The sequence below is a fragment of the Opisthorchis viverrini genome (assembly GCF_000715545.1).
Source record: "Opisthorchis viverrini unplaced genomic scaffold opera_v5_282, whole genome shotgun sequence".
Lineage (NCBI taxonomy): Eukaryota > Metazoa > Platyhelminthes > Trematoda > Opisthorchiida > Opisthorchiidae > Opisthorchis > Opisthorchis viverrini.
In genome coordinates, this window is record NW_008751932.1 from 405,390 (window position 1) to 428,439 (window position 23,050).

General features: G+C 40.0%; 1 protein-coding gene across 1 annotated transcript in view; it reads left to right on the forward strand.

Annotated features, from left to right (window-relative positions):
• T265_09415 (hypothetical protein) overlaps positions 1–23,050 on the forward strand; it is a gene marked incomplete at both ends in the record, with an annotated part of 101,136 nt that overhangs the window by 42,979 nt on the left and 35,107 nt on the right. The window contains 2 exons of the mRNA XM_009175468.1: positions 5,015–5,124; positions 14,867–14,929. Of these exons, the coding sequence (XP_009173732.1) occupies positions 5,015–5,124; positions 14,867–14,929 (173 nt within the window). The remainder of the gene's footprint in view (positions 1–5,014; positions 5,125–14,866; positions 14,930–23,050) is intronic.

A 23,050-nucleotide genomic window follows, 5' to 3' on the forward strand; every position in this document is an offset into this window, starting at 1 on the left:
CACTCTCTTCCTCCAACAGAGAGATAGCTGATTGCTCAAGTTTAAGGAGAATCAACAGTTTTAAGACCCCTCGAATTAGCTATTCCTTGGAAACAACAAGGCGCAGGACAACTATTTCAATCCATTAATAAGAGCTTTTGAGACGGCCAAACGATTTATAAGAAAACCTCCGCTGCTCCCTTTTCTAGGCTCCATGTATGTCACTGTCTTTTCTGAGAGCATGCATTTCAAATCAACTGCAATGATAGCCTTTTGGACCTCAATACGGGTTTCTTTAGGTGTGCCACTGAGGACTCCATATCCAACGCACTTCTCGTGATAGCTCTTAGTACTAGTAACATCAATCATAGCAGACTACATGTGGGCATGTATGCTTGCTTACGAGTAGATGAAACAGCACTGTAGACTAAGACGTCTCTCCACATCTATGAAATCATCTCACGTCTTTCTATATGGATTACTGGCTGAGTAAATTGCTTGCCACACCACCTTTCGTCTATTGTCACCTTAAGCATTAGTTGTTTGAGTCTCAGGGAGTCGAAGTGACCCGCTCATACGAGAAGTGGAAGCAGTAAATCACCTTTGGTTGCAATGAGTGAGGTATCCTTGTAAAACTACACCCTAAGAATCAAACAAAACCTGGCATTTCCCTCATACTAATCCGCAAGTTGCGAATGCGCTATCGGTTATTTTAGCGAAATACATATTGAGGTAAAAAGTGTTTTGCATCCGTCAAGGCTTGTGGCTCCGCCATATGTAAATGCTGACAGGCTGTCAAGTGCACGCGGCAAAAATTTTGCCGGCACTTTTTGTTCTTTCCGATGTTACAGCCGAATAGTTAATGGTATAATCTTTCAGACTGTCTGATGCCTAGTGACACAAAGGAAATGAAAGTTTTTTGCTCTGTTCTGGAGAGATCATCGAGAGAATGAGACTGATAATAAAAAGAACTGTCGATAACTGGTGTAAGAACGAATGCCCTTCATATAGTTCTTTGTTGATAGAACAGTATCTGTAGTGATGTTTAGTTAGATCTTTACACAATAGCCGTATTGTTTATGTAAAGTCTACTATAAATACTGATGACACTGGCTTTCCGTACCTAATTCGCCAGTTTGTATCAGTGTTCAATTTCAACTGATGCCCTTTCATAGGCTCTCTTGATTTTCTTTCATAAAGGTGCGATCATAAAGACCGATAGGTCCGTGTTTCAATCCCGACCTCTGAATTTCTGGACTTGGGAAACCTGACAGTATCTCAGCCCTCACACTTCCTTGTGTGGCCATGTCAGCCATGCACAAAAGGTGTTGCGGTCGCAGTTTTTGTTTTTTTTTAGATAGAGACCTATCAGTTATACTGGTACTCTAGCTGGACTTGGGAAACCTGACAGTATCTCAGCCCTCACACTTCTCTTATGTGGCATGTCAGCCATGCACAAAAGGTGTTGCGGTCGCAGTTTAGTTTTTTTTTAGATAGAGACCTATCAGTTATACTGGTACTCTAGATAGTACTAATGTACAACTATTATGTACTTCACATAGAGTTGTTTTGGATAATCTGGATTCGAAAATCGCATTGAAGTTGAATCACTCAGTAGGAGACTTTGTGCTAGATTACGAAGACAGACATTTCACTTTTTCAAAATTCTCTCAATTTGATTGAGCCGAAATCAATATGGGAAGACCCGAAACCATGGACTGACAATACCTAACTGTCAATTGTTCCCGTAGTTTATTAAAGTGAACGATAAATGTCTCATTTTCTTGTTATCATGTTTCTAATTATCTTGCGTGACATTGAAACAGCGAATGTGTTTTCTTCAGCCAGCCAACAATAAAGCTGCTATGGAACGGCTTCCGCAAAGAGTTGCACATATGTATAATCAGCGCTTGAACGCTGATGATGATGCCGCCATAATGATACTTTAATCTCAGGTTAAATGGAATGCGCGATTGTCCTCAGGCTTAAAGTTCCGGTTTATTGTTAATCGTGTAGTCCTATCTGGTTTTTTTGCACATATTTCGTGACAAATTAGATACACTTCAATTGCAAAATAATTGGTAATCATTGCGAAACAAGGTTACACATATTAAAATTGTCCACCAACTCATTTTTGTCATTTTTATGCTGCGCTTGTGCTGCACTGCAGCAAAAAGAATTTTTCACCAAAAATCTACTGACTGTTTCCACCTGCCACAATATGGGCCCGCAATATTCATGGATCAGTGCAAGTTCAAGTATTTTGCAGATAAAAATTATGCTCTTCGCGCCACCGGAATACTTATAAATAGAAAAATTCCTGGGATACACTTAAAAATAGACGTTGTATCTTCATGAATACTTAAAAATTTCATACCTTTTCCAGCCGCTGACTAATGAATCAATCTATGATCGTTAAACAGAAAACTTATGGTCACCCAAGTGTCCTATCAGCCGGCCCTACTTCGCGTTAGTTGTTTTCCCCTATTTAGAACAGCCAGAAAGTCGTCAAAATGTGTTTATCAAATTCTTCTTTGATAATCTGGCCTGATGACTCTTTTCTCAAAGATTGGTTACGCCATCAAGTTAGGATTTTTGGCGCCAAAAATAATTATTGACTAGGATCATTTTGTTGGATAACTAACATAAGAATTTAGTAAGTGGGAAGAACTTGCTAGACAGCTGGTATTTGCCGCCACGCAATCATACGTTTATAATTCCATCAAACTTCCTATGCGAAGGAATTAAAAATGCCTTCGAATTTGAATTTTTTATATTCTTGAAAAAGCTAATCAGAAATCACAAACAAACCAGGACTAACTTTTTTTGTCTTGACAAAACTGTTTTGTTCTCGATGTTGGTGTACGTTTGCATCGTAAACTTCCATTACGTAAGATCGCTAGACATCATCCAACCAACTTGAACCCTGCGCTCATAAGATTGCCATCTACTGCTGCCGGACTGGCACAAACGTTCTGTCGGTTAGGTTTTCTAGGCGGTACAATCATTCATTTATTTGTGGTGCATTTTTGGTGTCCAATTTTTACTGCACACACCTAAAAAATCCCAGAATGTTTAACTTGCCCTATCAACAGCCTTATTTATCGATTTGTACCGCCGCTCACGAGGGACAAAAGGCATTGTTTATTCTTCCAGCCGGAATGTCAAAACAAACCAATGATTATTATACACACCGAAAGAAGTTTTACACAGAAGCTAGAATTCTGAATCAATAGTTTAAACGTAGAAAGATGGGTACTTGTGCAACCTCTATTTTGCTCTTTTCTCCATGAAATGCGGCATGTCGTTTTTGTATGTCAAGAACCTTTTGAAAACAACGCTGCCTAGGGTAAATGGCATACCTGATTCAAAAAGGTGCTTTGACATATCTGTTACTCGCTTATTTGTAAAAACTGAATGTCTGCTGCATCGCTTGAAACATCTGAAAAAATCTGCTTCGAGGCATCAGATTTGCGCTCCCTGGTAATTACGAAGCAAACAATAATAACTTACAAAAATCCTGTTTGTATGTCTATTCTAACTCAGCGATTTTCAGAGGCCCCATCGTTCAATGATTTTCAGTGAAACTATCCCATCTGATACAACTCAGACTCACACCAAATAACTCTTCTGATAAACGTCGAAGTGTCATTTTAATGACGCAAAACAATTTTCTGAATCCTAATTAAAACGGTCTGCAGTCAGGGCTTCCCCAAAGAAAATCTTGAGCAAGCTTGTGCTATATAATTTCACAATTTTGTTGACTTTTAGGGTGCTCCCGAGTAGTGATTCACGCTTAAATTTACATGATAGTTTAACTGACGAATCTTGATCATATAACAACATATGCTATATGCTTATATTTGATCCCCTTTTCGTGGTCACGTTAACAGATTTTCAATAACAAGACAAGAGCACAAGACTCTATCGTTACCGAATTCTATACTTTGGTTGCTGTTTCCTCTGTGTGCTTTCTGACTGCAATTTGCGAAAGTCTTCTTTGCTAGACGCTGTCCGACTAAAGTAGCCAGATTTCCATTTAAAATGCTCTCTGATCTTTTGGTTGATTTCCAACACATTATTGCCTTCAGATCGTGTAGTCAATAAGCGCACATGAAATCTGGGTGTCTTGACGATTGCGTCCGGCATGTGACTTTCATTTTTTTTGTAATCTGATTGCATACCATCATGCAGTTTTGGCTTTATTCTGTTGGTCTTGTTTGATCAGTCACAACAAGCCAGTCATAGTTGATGAATTATAACTTACACTATATTCGACCAGATTTTCATGACATGAAAGATACAGATAGCGAAAAACCGTGAAGAAAGCAGCGTGTCAAATGAGAATTTCTTACCGAATGATTACGATGTGTCGATGAGAGTTACACACTAAATCCCATCTCACGTGACAAAAATGTCGGCAAGAGCATAACTTCCAGATAAACACAGAAATGACTGTTTAATCTCTTACCGGAAAAGTAGAGGTTTCTTGTGGGCTTGCCTTCAACACCCCGCGACAACGAATTTTCGTGAGTAGCGCTCAGCACTTGAAACAAAGCTGAACACCACAACACTGAACACGAAAACTTCAGAGTAGTCGGTTCATAATGTTTTGTCCGCAATTCGACGAAGATACACATAGTCACTATTGATTAGCGTGTAAACATTTATTTTTACATGCGGTATCAGGGATAGTAAACTGTTTCCTTGATTTTCAATTCAGTGAGTTTTGAGAATCCCATTGGCTCTTCATTCTGCAAGTCAACCTAGGCTACAAATCCACACAGCATTGTGTATCATTCTTCGAAATCCTCAGCAGGGCGCACGTGGCAAACATTCATTGAGATTCAAACACTTAAACAGTAGATGAGCAGGTCAGCATTTTCATTCGGCTATGAGTAGTATGTGTTGGCTTTCCATCGAGAAAAACATTCTCGCAAGCTGTTAAAACATGACGGCTATTTTACAAATTCCATTCAAAACTTTTTAAATAAACGATTACTATCTGTTCGTTGTTTGTTCTTTGCAACTGCAGGAATCTGTCCAAGCTGCAGCTGGCAAAACTCCAACTCACTGATGCTGGAAACTATACTTGTTTGGCAGAAAACCTGAATGGCCATATAAGAAAATCCGTCCAGCTAGTCGGTGAGTGCTAGTGGGTGTCTTTTTGCAGTTACTTGATCAATTTTACGACGTGGTCTTTGCGGATACAACTATTTAAAAAACTCTTCATTTAACAAATGATATTGCTAAAACATAAAATTCAATTAATCGGATAAAGCTTGGGTAAAACAGCTTTCTATTGGTTGAAGCTCTTTGGGTAGGGATGATGTCTGCTGGTTAACCAGGCGTTTGACCTAAACTAAAATATTTCAATCAGAGTAAAAAAAGACTACCTCTAATTCCATAAAAATAACAGACATCTTACATACGAAACTTCTATTATAGCTGCTATCACAACAGAAAAAGTCAGCAACAAATTCGCTTTAAGGAAAGCCATAGCTCATAACTGTGTATATGTTAGACTAGTTTAATGTGAGACTACTGAAAATGTGCCGTGAAGATCAGGATCAATGCACGTGTTAGTGAATGAGTGAACTTTTTACAAAAAATACTCTACCAGAATGTTCACTTTTCTCAACCCCGTTTAATGCAGTCATTTGTCTTCATATCATTGTTCTTAAACGCTTGTGTTGATTTTATGGGAGTTGGAGGAATTTCATATTAATTACAAACAAATCATCAACACTTGAGAAACCCAGACAAACGTTTTGTCTTTCCGCCGGTAAACCACACACGATCGAAGTAAACGTTGGATGTCAAACATCTCAGGACCATTTCTTTCAATCCAATGACTTCAGGAAAATGCATCGACCGACTTTAATCAAAGTAAGTAAATTGTTCCGACCACAGGCTTATTATTCCCGACAACCTGTCCGCTTGGAACAGCCAGACTTTCAGTCTTTGAATGCGTTGTTAAGTACAGATTCATAAGGATAGGTTTTCATCAGGTCCAAACATGTGGTCACTTCCTGATAATATCAACTTGGAGATGCTTTCGCCTTCAAGAGACTCGTCAGGTACGCGAAGGTGAAACTGGCAGCTAGGACATTCTACTGAGAGTTACAGGCTGCTGACCATGAATGGTGAAATAATCGGTCATGTTTTACTTTTTAAATCAAATTAATTATTTAAAATTCGCTACTGACATGCGTGTCTACTGCAGGTCCGCTCGTGGGGGCTGAATTCCTAAAATTGAGGGTTATATGGTGCCGCTAAACTTACCTTTAAGAGCTGTGTACTCAGCCTATTGTGCAGTACACAACTTTGTTGCATAAACTAAGGGATGCTGAAAAACAAACCAGTTATGCTATGAAAGAATTTGGGCAAACATATCGCCCCATCGTTTATACCTGGAAACAACTCATGAGACAGACACTTCAACCTTAGACTGGGGCCTAAACTCCACATACTATATTTTTGCAGTGAGACGCCTCAGTCTTTCCATGTAATATCAAAAGTTGTGGATTTTCTAGCCAAGTTGGGTGATAATCACTCTGATTCTGAAAGCTGGTTCATTCCGTTCGCCGTGATTCTGAGAAACGTAGATGTCGCACTTACAGAATTCACGTCACCTTTTCCGTAGTGCCACGCTCCAATTGAGTGAAATAATGAGGCGTTATGAAAATAATTTCATTTTTTCACCGCAATATATTACTTAGTATACACGGTGTCTGACGCTGTTGCCATATTTATAATAAACCTTTAAACCTTCAACTCCCAATTCCCTATCTTCTGACATTCAAACGTTAAAAATGTCGACACTGATTTGAAATTTTCTGATACTTTGGATTTCGGTTCTTTTTGTCACATGCTTTGATGTGGTTAAAATCATAACCGAAACTGTAACACCAAATTTTGTCCACATCCTTCCTTTGGTTTAGTTAAGTTTTGAATTTGATAATTCTGCAATCGACACAACTTGGACTGTTCTACATGGCATTTAGATGCCTTTTGCCCCCTTAAGGTTTTCATGGGGTGAGCACAGTACATTGTTTTTGTGATGTATTAGGCGAATTTAATCGATTCGTTTGATGCCATTAAACATCTCGTTTCCAGATTTTGTTTATGTTCTACACTGCTAAGGCATATGCAAATTGTAAAGGCGATATTTTACGAAACAGAAGCTTTTGAAGCTGAAGAGCAGATCAACCACGGCAAGCTATCCCAAAAGATCGGGCTATAGTGGGTTAGCCACCGCATGTTCTTCCCATCTGGTGATTTAAACACGGTACTTATGAGTAGTACATTACGTTTGAACAGGGCACTGTTTATCTAGGCACGATTATAATCTGTCATTTGTAAGTTGGTGTGTATATTAAGAACATTCTGTAATGAAACATCTCCACGTGTAGTCATCTGTCAGTTGTGACCCCCGAGATTGGATGGGGTAATTGGATCCAAATTTGGGCCATCACGTTTGGAAAGAATCGCCTTTTTGAAGCTGGGCTACAAAGTTTTAAACTCTTCATTATGGTGATCGGTTTTACAGAAGTTTTTATATATGCAACATTATGCTCTGCTCGAAATTGTTAGTAGTTTTAGCGGAGACTGACACAAAACTGAACTGCTCTTTAGCCTCAATATTCATTAACTGGCTACAAAGTTCCTGTCGCAGCAGAGATTTCGGACGTCCACCAGCAAGCGAGACAACTAAGAATGCTACTATCAAGGCCATATCAGAAGCAATTAAAATGCATTGACATATGCTAGGATTAACTTTGCGTTAAATAAATACATCCAATTACATAGGACGTTGTGTCGTTCCATCTGCAGATGAAACAGGATAAACACATAAACCTGTCCTGTAAACAAAAACATTCCGCATCAAACTATATAATTAACTGTTTCGCGCGAAGCACATTGCATGCCCACTGGCTATATGTTACTTAATGTCCCGTTTGCAAGGTACTACCAAAGCAATATTGGATGGTTTTATATTGCAAAAGTTGCCAGTTATCTGGACACTGTTTAAAACTGTTTAAAAATGCAATTTACTTGTGAACTGTTCAATTTTCAACGTGGACTGAGATACGTTACAACACTTGACAGAATTAACTCTGATCATGATGAGGTCAACTATAGAATAGGTACTTTTCATAACGAACCATTTTTGTTGGCCGTTTGTAATTTATTTTAACAAGATTTTCAAAACAGACCACCGTGCTTATTCAGCAGCGTTTGGTTGACTCTTTTGAATGAGATTACAGAACAAATAATAACCCAGATATGTTATATAAACATATATAATACCGTATATTTTACGACCTGGAAAGTAAAATAGGCAGAATTATGGGACAAGACGTAAGGAGTAAAGTACGGTTGCGCAATCCACCAGATGCAGGAGTGTAGCTAATGTTAGGGTGAGTACGTATCAGGTGGGGAATCCGGCTGGTTTAAAGATCTGAGATTTTAAGTGCAAAGCCGGAAGCGGTGTTGCCAACTTTTCTCAAGAATGACAAAAAATTTGGGTCAACTGAAAGAATATCAGATGAGACATGAAAATTTAATTCATTACCTATGGAGAAAATTCTGATTTCAAGAGAAATCGTTTTTGCTTGTAAAAGATTTCAAGTGCCACATCAATCGTTCAGCTTTTTCAAGAAAGCCTCACTTTTATCCTAGTGTGTAAGCTCCATGGCGTTACTTATCGTCATAATTCCAAATAGATTCACACGTGGTATTACCAAACTCACTGTCCGATACACCAAAACATTTGCCCTAACTGTTATTAGCTTTTGATATTGCCCTCCAAAACAATGACAGTATTCCACAGTTCAAAAGTCTGCTAAATAACAACTGTTTGTGGGATTGCTATGACGGACCGTTAAATACTCACTATTTCGTGTTAACTTTGAGCCAAGCAGGAGAAAAGAATGCTTAGTCAATGTGGGAACTGGATAAATGAAGAGGATTTCTTGGAAGAGTAGCGGAGTGCTCAAAGGAATAAAGTAATCGTGAACCCAGGTTGTTTTTGACATACTCATACTAAAAATAGTTCTTCTGGGTTTCCCGTTTAGCTTCAAATCAATAGTTTTGGGAAAACACCAGCTCCGAATGACGACAGGTGGCAGTAACAATGAGTGCACTATATTTGAGATCATTATCTTTATGACATCAACTCGATTTCTTATGAGAATATAAACTTTGTTACGGATTTTGAAGCTAAAATGGGCGCGTTTGACGCTGCAACCATGATACCCTTTCACATGCAGAAAATCTCAAAAGTATGCTGTCTTTCTCGTTTGATAGAAACATTTACCGAATCACATTTGACTTACTATGGGCAACCTAGCAAGTTTCAACGCTAGTATAGTTTCTTCAATAGGTCAGTTGCGTTCAGTAAAGTCACGAAGTGAGTCCATTTCTAAGCAATCAGGCGTCGAAGATCAGGTGAATTGTCATTAGCAGATAAAATAATACTGATGTAAAACGTTTACAGCGATATTTTCTTCATTCCAGATTAAAACAAACAATTATTGTTTGCGCACAATTAATCTGATTATCGATAATTTTTATCCATATTATAATATATATATAATATATATAATATATATAATATACGTATAATATATATACTAATGTTATCCCACTCAGAGTTGTCGATCAACAACTTCCAGACAGATGGATCCATACGCAAAGCCGGTGAATGCGAGGCTGGGTGTGGTACTGCATGCAAGTCTGGTTGCTGATGTGGACTCTAAGGAATGAAGTCAGCGGAGATATCCGGAGGCAAGCTGCAAATCATCGGCAGGCATACACCTGATGGCCTGAAAAAGGGCACCGTCACCACTTACATGTATATCATTAAACTGCCGGCACAAACCGTCAAGCCCTTTGTGTTTCAGCATAATACAGCAATACATTCTCCCACTACGGCTCCCTGCGACTGTCCTAGAAAACGCAGGTTAGATGGTAGCATATGACTTGATATCATTCTATTAGACTTCGAGATTTCCATATTACCGTCCTCAAGCTGATGCTATATCTGGCAACGATTCAAAAGCAGATGGAACAGACCTCAGTTCCAATTGTTCAAGCCGGCTTCATCCGCGAGTGAGCTAGAGAACCCTTAGGGAATTTCGAATAAGGCATATGATTCCGCATGTGATGCACGTCTACATGGAAGCCGCACTAGAGGAAGTGCACCAAATCCACAGAAATTGCTTCTTCTACAACAGTGAGTTGCGTTACGTCATCGATTCGAAGGAGAAGTGTTTCCTTATCCAAAGTGAAGCTGTTCTATCAGTTAGTAAGCAAAACCTTCAGGGGTTCCAAATGAGATTTTATCCTGCTTGTAAAACCAATTTATGCCTAAACCTGGACTGAAATTTTCAAAACTCCTACTCCCGGAACACTTTGACCGGCTCAATTTTCAGCTGGTCTTAAGCAGATTATTTTAAACTCAAATTTTGGTCATTTTTTTTATAGCTTGGCCAATACTACATGCTACAATTTAGTGAACGTGATTTTTAGACTAGAGAGGCAGTTGGGTAACCAGCCTGAACTTGTGCAGCACTGAAATTCTCCAACCCAAATGGACGATAATTAAGAAGAGTTTTTCAATGTTATGTTTGAAGGTTTTTTCCGTTTCTCTAAACACCCTTTTATCAGCCCCCAAACCTGGCCTTGCGTAGGATAATATTTCTAGATTGACTCCTCTTCACAAACCGGTGTTTATCTGGACCACACGCTACCATCGTTCTTTTTTGACAGTTTATGGAATCACATGACCAACCGGGTAGTGCAAAGTCATCTCGTTTTCCTGCACTCTCAGTTCCGTAAACCTTATGGTTTCTTGTGCAACATTTGTTGTTTATCAAATGAGGTCAAAGCTAGGCAGGGCACAGTTCGTTCCCAAATGACTCGACTGCGATCTTCCTTTTATCACTGCTGAATATGCTTGCATTTGCGTGCACCTATCCGAAACACAAAAAAAAGAGGTTTTCCAGACCTCAATTTGACCAATCACAAGTAGGGGTGAACGAACTTTCGTTTTAAGTAGCTTCTGCATGGTAACATTATTACTTCGGCTGTTAGAAGAGCAAAATGCTGTTCAGGAAATAAATAGGTTGGGTTCTATTGTCCGAATGCATGTACAAACACCTCCAACCGGATGACATTTGTGTGTTCCTCAGTCTAAATGATGATAAAGTGGAAGCGCGTACCTATTTGATGAAGTTGTGTCTGGGGGAGAAAACGACTTCGAGGCTTTCGAGACCTGTAGATGCTATCTCAAGTGAAAGACGAAATGTATGGAAAAATAATTCTGCATGCACATCAAAATAACGATCCATCATTTTTCTAGGTTTCTGTCTTGCACCAGCACAAGGCACAAAAGGGTTTTATTCAAAGGTCAATGTTGGCAACCCTCTAACGGAACCCCTGGGAAAAAAAGCACTAATGAACGAGAAGCCAGATTGACGAAGATGATGTGGTCCATTTGTATTATTCAATTGCGATTCAATCGCCTCCTGTGGCAGTCGGACGCTGAGGTCAATGGATACCATTTAGTATTCTTTTTTGACTGCACAGATTTAGGCCACATAACTCATTAACCCGTTGGCTGAACTGCGGCTGTCGTGAAACTCTTTCACGGAGATAGACGTTCCCGTTTTTCCTTGATTCAGCCGTCAAAACTGTTCAAGTACCCGTGTCATCTCTTGTGAAAAATTATTTTCACTTCATCTGAAAATCAGTCGAACACTTTTCTTGATAGAAGTTGAGATTTTTCACTATCTAAATGAACTTCAAACTGTGAGCATCATCCTCAGACGTAACGGGTCACTCAACAAAAATAGACATCACACAAAACATATGGACAAAAGTTGATTCAGAGCTAAAAAAAATTCTGTAAAACTTTGTTAAATATCTTCCGCCTTCTTTCTTGTTTAGTAATAAATTGTTATCTTGTCCAATCTAAAGGGTACATTTCTGACCACAGTACATCCTGGCAACCGGGTGTTAGTTTGAATCTGCAAACTACTATTTTAGGAGATTTTATGTTGTTTTTGAAGGCGATCGAAAATCTTCTGAACCTCTGGAAATCATTGTAGAAATTTGGGTCAGGTGTAACCCATGTGCGAGTTGTTCTAGCATGTTTTCTCTTCTTTTCACACTTTGGAACTACCTGCGTTATTATATGTTTTGGTTTTGACCATCTGTGTAAAGAAGCCTTAAGCGTTATTACGAACTATATCCGTATGGACCTCGCTCATGTTTGCATCCGTTGTGACCGTGCTGAATCTAATCTGTCAGCACGCAGATGACAAAGACCGCCAAAAGTGTTCGGTCACCTTTATTTCTAACTTAAACAAATGTCAAAAGGTGCACAAAATGCATATTAATTAAATATTTCCTCCACTAATGCACAATAGTATGCTTGCAAACAAAAAAGACTAAACATTTTACGAACGGGAATCGATAGGTTTGTGCCAGTTATTGTGGCATGTTGTCCACTAGGTCGATAAGTACAGGGGAACCCCCACACATGCCATGTTAGGTTTGCTTTCACTGACCTTGGAGAAACAAGACTTTTCTAATTTGCCTTAACATCATGTGAAACGCCAAACAAATAATCAGTTCGCAATCGTACATGAAATGCGGCCCACGCTCTGCCAGAAAAATCACGACAATGTCCCCATTACCGTGGTTTGATTCAAAATTTGGTGCCATACTTTGCTTCGCCAACTGCGTGATGTGACGGCATAATGGTAAGACATGGCTGTCCAGGTTTGTTTACTTCATAGAGACACATGGAAGCAACGCCGAAATAAAACTGAAGGCCACTGGACGCATTGGACTCACATCATCTGACCGACTGCACTCTCGCATTTTCAATTCATTGAGGAGAATGGTGCAAAGATCCATATGCGTGTCTTAGGCACCCTTAAACAGCAACTGTTGGCAAAAATGTCCGCAAGCAATTTTCAATAGACATTGAACGTTTTTCACTTCTGCTTGTGGTTAAAATGGTGTCGGTGTTGCACAAAAGCTTGCGGTTAAAATAGCCACGATTTCTGCCGGTGTGAATGAAGCTTACGATCGGTTTCTGTGTTAAACACATGTAACCGCCTAAGCGATACGTCCAGCAATAACATTTATATTTTCAAGTTAGGATCTAGATAGTTTCCGAATCTGTTGGGTTCTTTGACTTCTTATTTAAGCGCAGTTTTACCACGGTATCTATATAAAATCCCTTTGACGTTATAGGATGCGCCACAACTTTACACACATAACTGACTAAAGACAAACTGTTTGCACCACCAGTAATATTTCTTGGGAAGCAAAATAAGTAAAACTCAAACCCATTCAGCAGTCTTTCATGGTGACGCAGTGGAATACTTTTGCAAAATTCATTTGGTCTACCGCTTGAAAACACATTATTTCCATAGGTTAAAGTGCATATATTGTTTTCCAATAAAAAAAGACTTCCAAATAAAATACTGCGCCACCACCCAAAATGTTCCTTAATTCACTAATATTATATAATTTTAGGAGATCAAGGTAAGCCGCAGAATGCCACACTGGCGCCAGAAACTGTAACCGCGTTCCAGGACTTTTTATCTAGATTGCAGTTGGAGCACAGTATTCCGCAATCGCCAGTAACATTGGAAACCACCAGGAGAGGTTTCACACCGAGCTTCATCAGATAAAACAAGTTGCCCATTATAAAAGACAGCGTACGCTCCATGTTAGAAGTGTAATCATGTTAAGTTACAGCAAATGTGAAAAACCGAGTGCTTAGGGTCTTTCGTGCAGTTACGGTATGTTTTATCTCGCCGTTATTTCGGATTGAGGTTAAATTATAGCCGATTTCTGGGGTGTTGATCCCACGACAACTGAACTAATCCTGATGTCACTTATAATAATTGAATTACTGGGTACCTGATTTCCTATGTAATTGAAAACTCAGTTGCGTGTTTAAGAGCACACCTTTTGATGGCCACGTAAATGTTTCACAGAAAGTCGAGAAAAGTTTACGTAGAGCTAACTCGCGTAATTATTTTAACTGCAAAAAAGTGAGCGATGGGGTAAAACTGAAACAAAAATGTTTTTTTCAACGCTGTATTTGTACAATTAAAGCAACCGGATAAACTTTGAGGCGTTTAACTGACAGCATTACTTATTCAACAGTTGCATTCAGTGCTCCGTCGGTAGTGAGAAAATTTTGAACATTTTATCGAAGTCCCATCTGTTCTTTTAATTACGTTAACTAGCTGTCATTTTTCAGACTAGGGCCATATTCTTTCCAGATATTTGTTTAGCGTGTTTTTGGATGTGCTCACCCTTTTGCACTCTGAAAAAGAAAGCTAGCTCCAGGGACTGATATTTTTGTGTGAGTCGCTGGAAAGCCGCAAGCTCTCTGTTTCGAAAGATAAGAGCATTGTCTCCCCTATCGGTCCGTTTCATGTTATGAAACGTGTTCTAACATCCCACGTCCAAAATCACCCAGAACTGTCTGAAACTAATCAGCTTATTTGGAAAACAAAAATAAGTAGTCAATTCTGTTCTCGTGCTCCCATTTCTGCTGTCTGTGTTTCAAGTGTGTGTACAAGTCTGTGTACAAGTGACCTTTGTTTTGACTATTGTTACGGAAAAATTTTGGGTGCGTGTACAAGGACTGGTTGTGTAACACGGCAAAACGTGTTTGGATAGTGACTATATCTTCTAAAGCTGCAGCGCTATGATCCTCTAAGAATTATTCCGGGAGACGTAAAATCTCTCTGGAACTTTTGGTTTCCATGTAACAGGAATTGAACTGCAAAATCGCTTTGACTCTGATATCCACACTCTCACATGTTTCCTCTATTCTCATGTTTTCCAGTAAGGGCAACCAGCACTACTTCGACGCCGACCACTACAACCACAAGTCCATCACCGACAAAGTGTGAGTTACCAAACGGGATGCGTTTTTATCAGATTTACAACTTCTGTTTATCACCATTAATCTGAAAAACAGAACTGAAACGGTTTCTTGCGACAGAACTTGGGTTCGGGTCCTGATAAGTCAGAGTTAAAATATTCTTCGAACACACTCATCACCTTTAGTTTAGAACGTAGAGCGAACAACTTAGAACCCTCAGCGATGATGACTCCTATGTCGATCTCGACATTAAAGGTAAATAGCAAATTTGCTGCAGCTGATCAACTTTGTTAGCCGAGTGGTTTGATAGGCTCGTGATAAAAAACAGTAAAAACCAAGCCTGCTTCGTCCTTTTATCGCGACAGATTTCCTGTAAGCATTGCGTGGATATTGCCGGATTTCCAACACGTAATTATAGACAGCGGGACAGTCCGCGACGGCAAAATTCCGTGATTTTTGACAGATTAGTCCGTATGTACGGTTTGTTTCATGAATTGCATAGCAGTTGCTGATCACTCATTGTAAACCCAATAACGTGTATCAAAGACAAACCGTATCATCTAGCCCTAATAATCGGCTTGATTAGAACCTAGGTGCAGTTCCACATTTGTTAAGCTATTCCAGATAATCACCAATTGCTCTTCTGTATTAGAGTGCATCAAAGCGCAAAATGACTCCTACAACCTTTACTGTGAGGGGATTCTGTATTTGCTGTTCTTTATCGGACGATTCTTTCTATGTAACTAGCCCTGCTAGTTTGACTACAGTATACTTACATGTTTGTGTGGGAAACGGGTTCAGCCTATGAGTAAACGTGGTGGTATGTGTATCCAACTGGGCTCCATCTTGCACTATCTGTGCAATGGGTTTTCCTTTCAGCAATTGAAAACAGTGTGGAATCGCGCAGCATCTTGAAGGAAGTCAACTGCACACCTTGGACCATACGTGAATCGAATGACTAAATACTGCGAGCTCATTGTCTGGTATGTGTCGCTAGCAGATTTGTATAGGCCGGGGAACTATCCTCTTCAAAACAAAGTTGTTTGAGCCATCTGTAATGGTTCCTTTCCCGAAGCATAGTTACTCGATATAGGGATATCGAGTCACTTGTAAGGTTTAGTGCGTACAGCACGTTCACTTGATGTCGGCTAGTGCGCACTGACCTAGAAATTAGGAACATATTGGGTTGCAAAACGAAATTCACTCGTTCGGATCACATACACACGGGGTTTCAGATTTACCAATTCCCCAGTTCATTCATGTCGCCCAGTCTACTCTCGCACAGTAACTGCAACCACGAATACTTTTTCACCATTAGGCCATCAACCAGCTGATTACAACTGCCTAGTTTGAGGATACTTGTGACACAGCATCAAGATACATTGTGTGGTACGATCCAGGTGATCTGCATAAAACAACAGCACTGTGCAAGTGTTAACTCTGATTGGATTAGGTCTGCCAGCAGGACTTGATTAACTGCGCTGAAGCCCAGGAACGAATGTAAAGTTGAGGTCCCTTGGGTAGCTTTTAAAAATAGCCGCCAGTGTAAGCGACACCGTGCGCCTTGCCTGACAGATTCAATTATGTACCGATGAGACAAGTTGCGTGCGATGGCTTTACGAGACACCTGAGAAAACACTCCCGCAAACAAACCTAGCGCTCCGGCCGGACATTCTGTTGAGGCACATCATAAACACGAAATTCATCTGCATTTGCAAATAAGTGCTCAACCGAACGTCTGTTCAATTTCCTGTTTCATGACGGAACTGCATTTGTCCAAAATTCCGTGTCTGTCGAATAAACCCAAACAGAGCAAAGCCGCAAAGTTGGTGCTGACGTGTTTTCATTGATGTTATAGGAGGCAAATAATACTAGGGAACAGTTTCTTGTCGCTGACTTATTTGAGGTGCTTCAATAAATAACTTCTATGCAAGAGTATGTTGGTGTTAATTTAGAGAACTTTCCAACACCTAAGGACTTAGTACATCACTCATATCACCACAGGGTGAAGTTCTTTTGAATTCGAGGTACAACGAGTAAGAAATCTGCTAAAATAAGTGTAGTTTTTACCGGAAAACTTGACCAACTATATATCAAACAGCCAGTTACAAAGCTTTGTAACTGCTGACAAAGCACTCTTCATGTGCTAACACATGTGCTCACATCCGACCAGTGGATGTTGTGTCAGCAACACGTTCTTTTAGTCCTCATCACGGAAAATCATATATACAGTGTATTACCTCTAATTTTGGGTGGATCCATCATAATAATCGTGCAAGGAAAAAAGTAACTGTTTCAACAGATCTTGGCGTAAGCGAAAATTCCACAAAAATCGCACCTACCCACAAGTAGTTCCGCCTCTGGTCTGAACTGATCTTCCTGGAAACAAGTCACGCTAAACTTGCAGAAATTTTGGTATCAGCTCTAAAAATCAAGCACACGAGTGAGTATGAGAACAATGTTTCTTAGTATCTCATCCATCACAGCTCTATTCCTGCAAGCAGGGTTCGACGTTTTGATGCCATTTTCAAGTTTATTTTTTGTTCACACCAAGTGCGCCTGAAGTTTTCCTTTAAAAAAAAACAGAACATAAAACATCTGTCACGGTATCAGCTCTAAAAATCAAGCACACGAGTGAGTATGAGAACAATGTTTCTTAGTATCTCATCCATCACAGCTCTATTCCTGCAAGCAGGGTTCGACGTTTTGATGCCATTTTCAAGTTTATTTTTTGTTCACACCAAGTGCGCCTGAAGTTTTCCTTTAAAAAAAACAGAACATAAAATCATCTGTCACATTTTTTCATGGAATCAGGCCTGTATTATTTATTTGACTAAGGACCTTTCATTCTGAAATTTTTATTCTTAAATCCATGAACGCATTTGTGAACTAAATTTAAAAATATGAAAATCTGTGCCAAGGCTGCTTCTGTCAGAGAGTGGTGCCAAGATTCTTAAACTCTGAATAAATTTAGGACGTCTTTAGATTTCGAAATTCCTTGCAAACTGACTAGTCACGTGCGTAGTTTATTGCTTTATTAGCGGTAGTACCGCTTTTCTACCAACAAATACTGCAGATGGATTGGAGACTTGCTTCGGTGACCCCTTTTACGAGAAACGAAATATAAACAAAGTGCCCCGAAAGTTGGTAGGACTCACGGGAGATTACGAAAGTCGCTTTTCGCAAGAAGCCTGGATGAAGGGATATACTGAGGACGGTGTTCGAATCTACGATTTCTCATTTCTAGGATTACTGCGGTATTGGCTATACCGGATGTTATTCCAAACTGCTCATGTATGAACAGACTCGATCATCATCAGAGACGGCACCATTAAGCTTGACACCGATCAATGACTACCGTACAACCAAACATTTGATTCAGTCACACTTAAAGATTTTAAGGGGCAAAGAAAAAGGTTGGATGGATGTTTGGTTTAAATACACATAAGCAATACATCGAAATACAGCAATTCCAGCTGCGACGGTTATTGAGGATGAGATTAATCCTCGCAGTGATGACCAATGGAATTGTTTGTCCAGGATGGCAAGAAGGCACTAGCCTTGAAACAGAACTGCCACTGGCTGCGTAACACAGCCAGGTCATAAACGGACCGCTCCTTGTTCATCTAAATCCGACACAATATTGACAGAAGAGTGTTCTGCGAGGCGAATGGTCCTCTTGCGTATGAATCTCATCGGCCGATCAACGTAACATGTGGTCACCAGCTCACCTATCGAGGGGAAGCTACCTTCCCCGGAAATCATCTGCGGTGCCTCAGCATTAGTGATCTTATGTTCCCACCAGATTCAAGCAATGCTGCAACGGCACCTACGGCGAATCACAGAGGGCCTTCGAAGACACTCTACGCGAAGTGTTTACGTCTCTGATCCATAAAGTAAGGCAATCGAACCGCGGCATTGTACATTCTACCCTTGACAGCCATGCTGATTTCATGTTGGTGCCACAAATATCTGGAGTTGGCAAACGCTGTCTGGCCCTCCCAATACGGGGAGTGAATTTGTCTTTCTTTAGACCGCCTGGGACTTATGCAGCTGCCCATGTAAACAAGCTTATCTAACACATCGGTCAGTTTGCCTGAAAGCATAAGTCTTGGGTTTGATCCCACTCAATCGTGCAGGAGCACTTTACTGGAGAGTCTAGAATGTCACCACTATAGTGGGTCATGCCTGATCTTATCGATACGATAAAAGCATTAAAAGATATTCTTTTTTGTGCCTAGACGATAACACAGGGCTTTAGTGTATTCGCATGCGTTTGACAAGAGTCAGCGTTCTCGTGGACTCAAATGCTCGATTTTCCAATAGGAATTCGAGAAATCGTGGGTCAAATCTTTACATCGCCTATCTTTACATAAAGTTTCTTCTTGATACATGAAAACCTCCGTCCCTTTTGAATCAACACAAGATTTCGTACAAACAACTAACGGCCAATTTACTGTTTTCGTTTGTTTTGTGAAAATATAAGCACGAGAGCAGCTGGAGCAACCAACCACTCGAAGCGAGGCCCGTGTGCTAACTTAGAAAGTGCTCAGTTTGGCGGCTAGAGTCGTTAACCTCTATCCTCAAAGTTTAGAGAGGTTGGAAGGTAGTTCACTGCCAGTACCTCAGTTTGCTTTCGTTTTGCTGATAAGCCACACTTATAAAAATTTCTGATTCTCATTATTTTAGGGCCGGATGCAAAACTGCAAAATGGACCAAAGTAGCGGAATCACTTAATCTCTGGAAGGGACCACGTAATGAGCTATCTATTCTACGAACTATCCAGAGTTTCTCCAGTGTTAGGCAGCTGATTAAAACCAAGCACAAATGTGCTGAATATCAAATTTTATTGGAAAGTCATCCGTTCGACGCACCATCTGGGGCAGTTGACGAATTTTGACAGCTGCTCCAAAAATACGAGATTAGCTCCATCATTCTAACCGGATTAGAGCTTTTGCTTCAAGTTCTAGCTTAGTTAAGATCGATTGTTTCTTAAATTGCTTTATAGAGGTGGTTGTGAAGGGCATCGTAAAAAAAATAGCACCCGATTTTGTGTACTTCGGTTGCCCACTCATCAGTTGTGCCTTGAAAATGGTCCTCTCCATGATTTGTCTTGTCGGAAACGTGTTCCAAATTGGAACATCACGAAATGCTGTGGTTCAAACTCTTCTTTGTACCTTTTAATTGGGTTCAACAGCAATTCATATATGCATTTTAAACGATCTTTTTGACCGATTACAATAAAATAAATGGTCAAAAGGGTAGAAAACCAACGAAGGTCATTAACAGCCCATATTTCACTACGTTACACAAAATACTGGGAGGGCCAACTTATTATTATGAGTCAAGATGTGCAGTTTGATCTAGATAACTTTGCGAGTTTTTTTTGTGTGGAACCACTTGTCACATTTATGAAGCCGGTTCTTGTAAACAATCTGTCATAATCATGACACCCCAGGCTAGTACAGAACACCGACATTGTCCATTGCATGCCAACTTCTGTACTTTTTAAGACAATTTTGCAGACCTTCTTTTTATATTTCCTAAAGGTTGACTGTTTATTCTTGTTCTATTTCAGTTCATCCATGTCACGACTACTGCTACCGTGGACAGTGTTACGTTATAGATAACAAACCATATTGCAGGTGAGTAGATCACACCCGATACTCATCAATATGTGCAGTTTGTGGCAAATATACCTCAGAGTTTCCGTAGGTTGATGGTTGCACTGGATTAAGTTCCCAAATGATTGCACGCAATTGGGACGATCGCAATCACAGTATTTGTCCGATAGAATACCCCTGAATGAGTCCATCGGCAAACAGGTAAAGGCATCTAAAAGGCATCCATGACCAGAAGCAAACTAATGATTTAATCACTTATTTTTCAAAAACTTTCTCCATTTACTCTGGGAGAACTTCTAACAAACGACTAAGTAGATTGATAGCGGACTGGATCACTCGCCTTTCCAGTCTACCAATCAAATGAAATCTCATTGGATAGTGATTCTCACAATTTTTGCTTACTTCTGGCTGCAACTTACTATACTTTACCACCTTTTTAAAGTAGGAACTTCTCGGACGACTCAAAATCCCACAAGCGCCCCAAGTTTATATGTCATCAGACGCTTCCATAATGAAGTAGGATTCAACTGACCACTGATGATATTCCTTATAAACTATAACCCCGATTTTGTTGTGATATCATGTGATAGTTGGGTTCAATGCACTGCTTGACTGTATTGTTTTTACTACCCACTCGACATGTCAGCATCTTACCTCCTCACCCTCGTTCTTCCAAAGTGACAGTTTCCGTCGTGAATATGGGTAACAGTTCGTACTTAGTGATTGTAGTTAATTGCACTGCAACACGGATGATCAGAATTTCTCACAAAGACAAAAATATCAAGGAATTAAAGTATGTAATAAAGTGTTCGGTTATGCAACAATATTTGATCGCCGGTTAGACACTGCTGCTGGTGGTATTACAATCTAAAATGTATCGTAATTGGCAAAATGTGGCTCACTTAGGGCAATTTTGCCTACCTAATTGATCCAAAATGTGTCTGTTCTTGGAATGGCAGAGGATAGTATTAAGCTCGTGGTGGGGAGAGGCAATCAACAAGCAGACCCTGACGGGATAGTTGCTACTAAATAACATCGTTTGGGCTTTCCGGAATTCTGAGCGTTATATTCAGTAGTAAAAATGTTGGATGCTTCCAAATGGCACCAGCAACTTTGTCTATGCGTATGCCTAAACGCACACATTTGTCGTGTGTGTTTATCACAGGTGCGTTTCCTCCCACAGATTGGTTTTGTTGTATCTAAACACTGAAATGTGTTTGCTTCTGTTTTCTTACTTAATTTAAATCTGCCAAAAAAATTTAAAGAAACAATAGAGACAAACGTTCTTTTCCTTGTTCCCGTCCCAGGCGGACGGCTGCAAAAAGCAGTAAATTTACTGGCAATTCACAACCTAATCCATTTCACACGTTCGACACTGGTATATGGCGTCATTCCATGAACGCCTTTTGAAAAATCTCAGAGACCGATCCTTTTTGCTGATGGAAAGTGATCAACCAGTCATTGGCATGCAAACGAGTACCTACAACTTGTAAAACCGCACCATTTGTGTTTTATCAGTCCGACGTGTAAAACTGCCTAAATTTTGTCCCGCAAACATCACCATCACCACAAGCTGAATTGTGAGTTTTCAGGCCAATCATACGCGCGTAACATTTGCCGCAACACATTTTCCCGCAAGCACAATAATTTCAAGGCTTACATTGTTCGGGCAACCCCACTGGGCTTTGATGAATATTTCCTCACCTAGACCCGGCACACATGTTTTTCGGTTCTGTTATTGCTCCTGCAATCTCGGAGCCATACAGCAGTTATTCCTTCTTCATCAGTATTCGGTGAATTTCCCTGTTTTGTCTGGGTCAAAGTAGGTAACCATTTGTGCATATCCCGGCTGAAAAGCCACATATGTCTAGCTATGGGCGTACTAACTGCTGGACGCTCACCACAAAATCCGAAAAACCCAAGCAAGCCTCTATGTATTTTTGAAGACAATGAGTCATTCAGAAACGGCAAATGTCTGAGGATTGCGATGATGTGGCCGATTGTAAACGTGTATACAAACTTTCTCACGCACGTGCAAATTCGTTAAGTCATTCTGTTATGTTCATCATACTATTTACCACATGACTTTTTCCTGTAATTGGCTTGATGATATAATGCCACAAATCCCGCTCGGTGCACCCATACTGAGAAGCGCTGTGATCTGGTGTACTTACAAACGAAGCAGGTGGTTGCGATGCACCGCATCAAGTTGGGATGATTTGATTATGGTAGAACACAAACCATCACTGTGAGTGGACCTCAGTTTCAAGAACTCCACCAAACCTTGTGGTGTTTAGGACTTGATATGACAAGCCATTGAGAGTTTTCAGGCAATAAATCTATTGCCGTACATTTGAGAGTACGTACATTTCTCCAGGTCGCTTGTCAAGTGAACAAATACCGCCAAAAAGGATAGAGATAATGACAGTCTGGTAGCTCGACTTATTCACTTTTTCGGCATCTACTGATTAGCTACTTAGTAATGAGATGAAGAGAACATGAATATTACTGAAATTCCCAG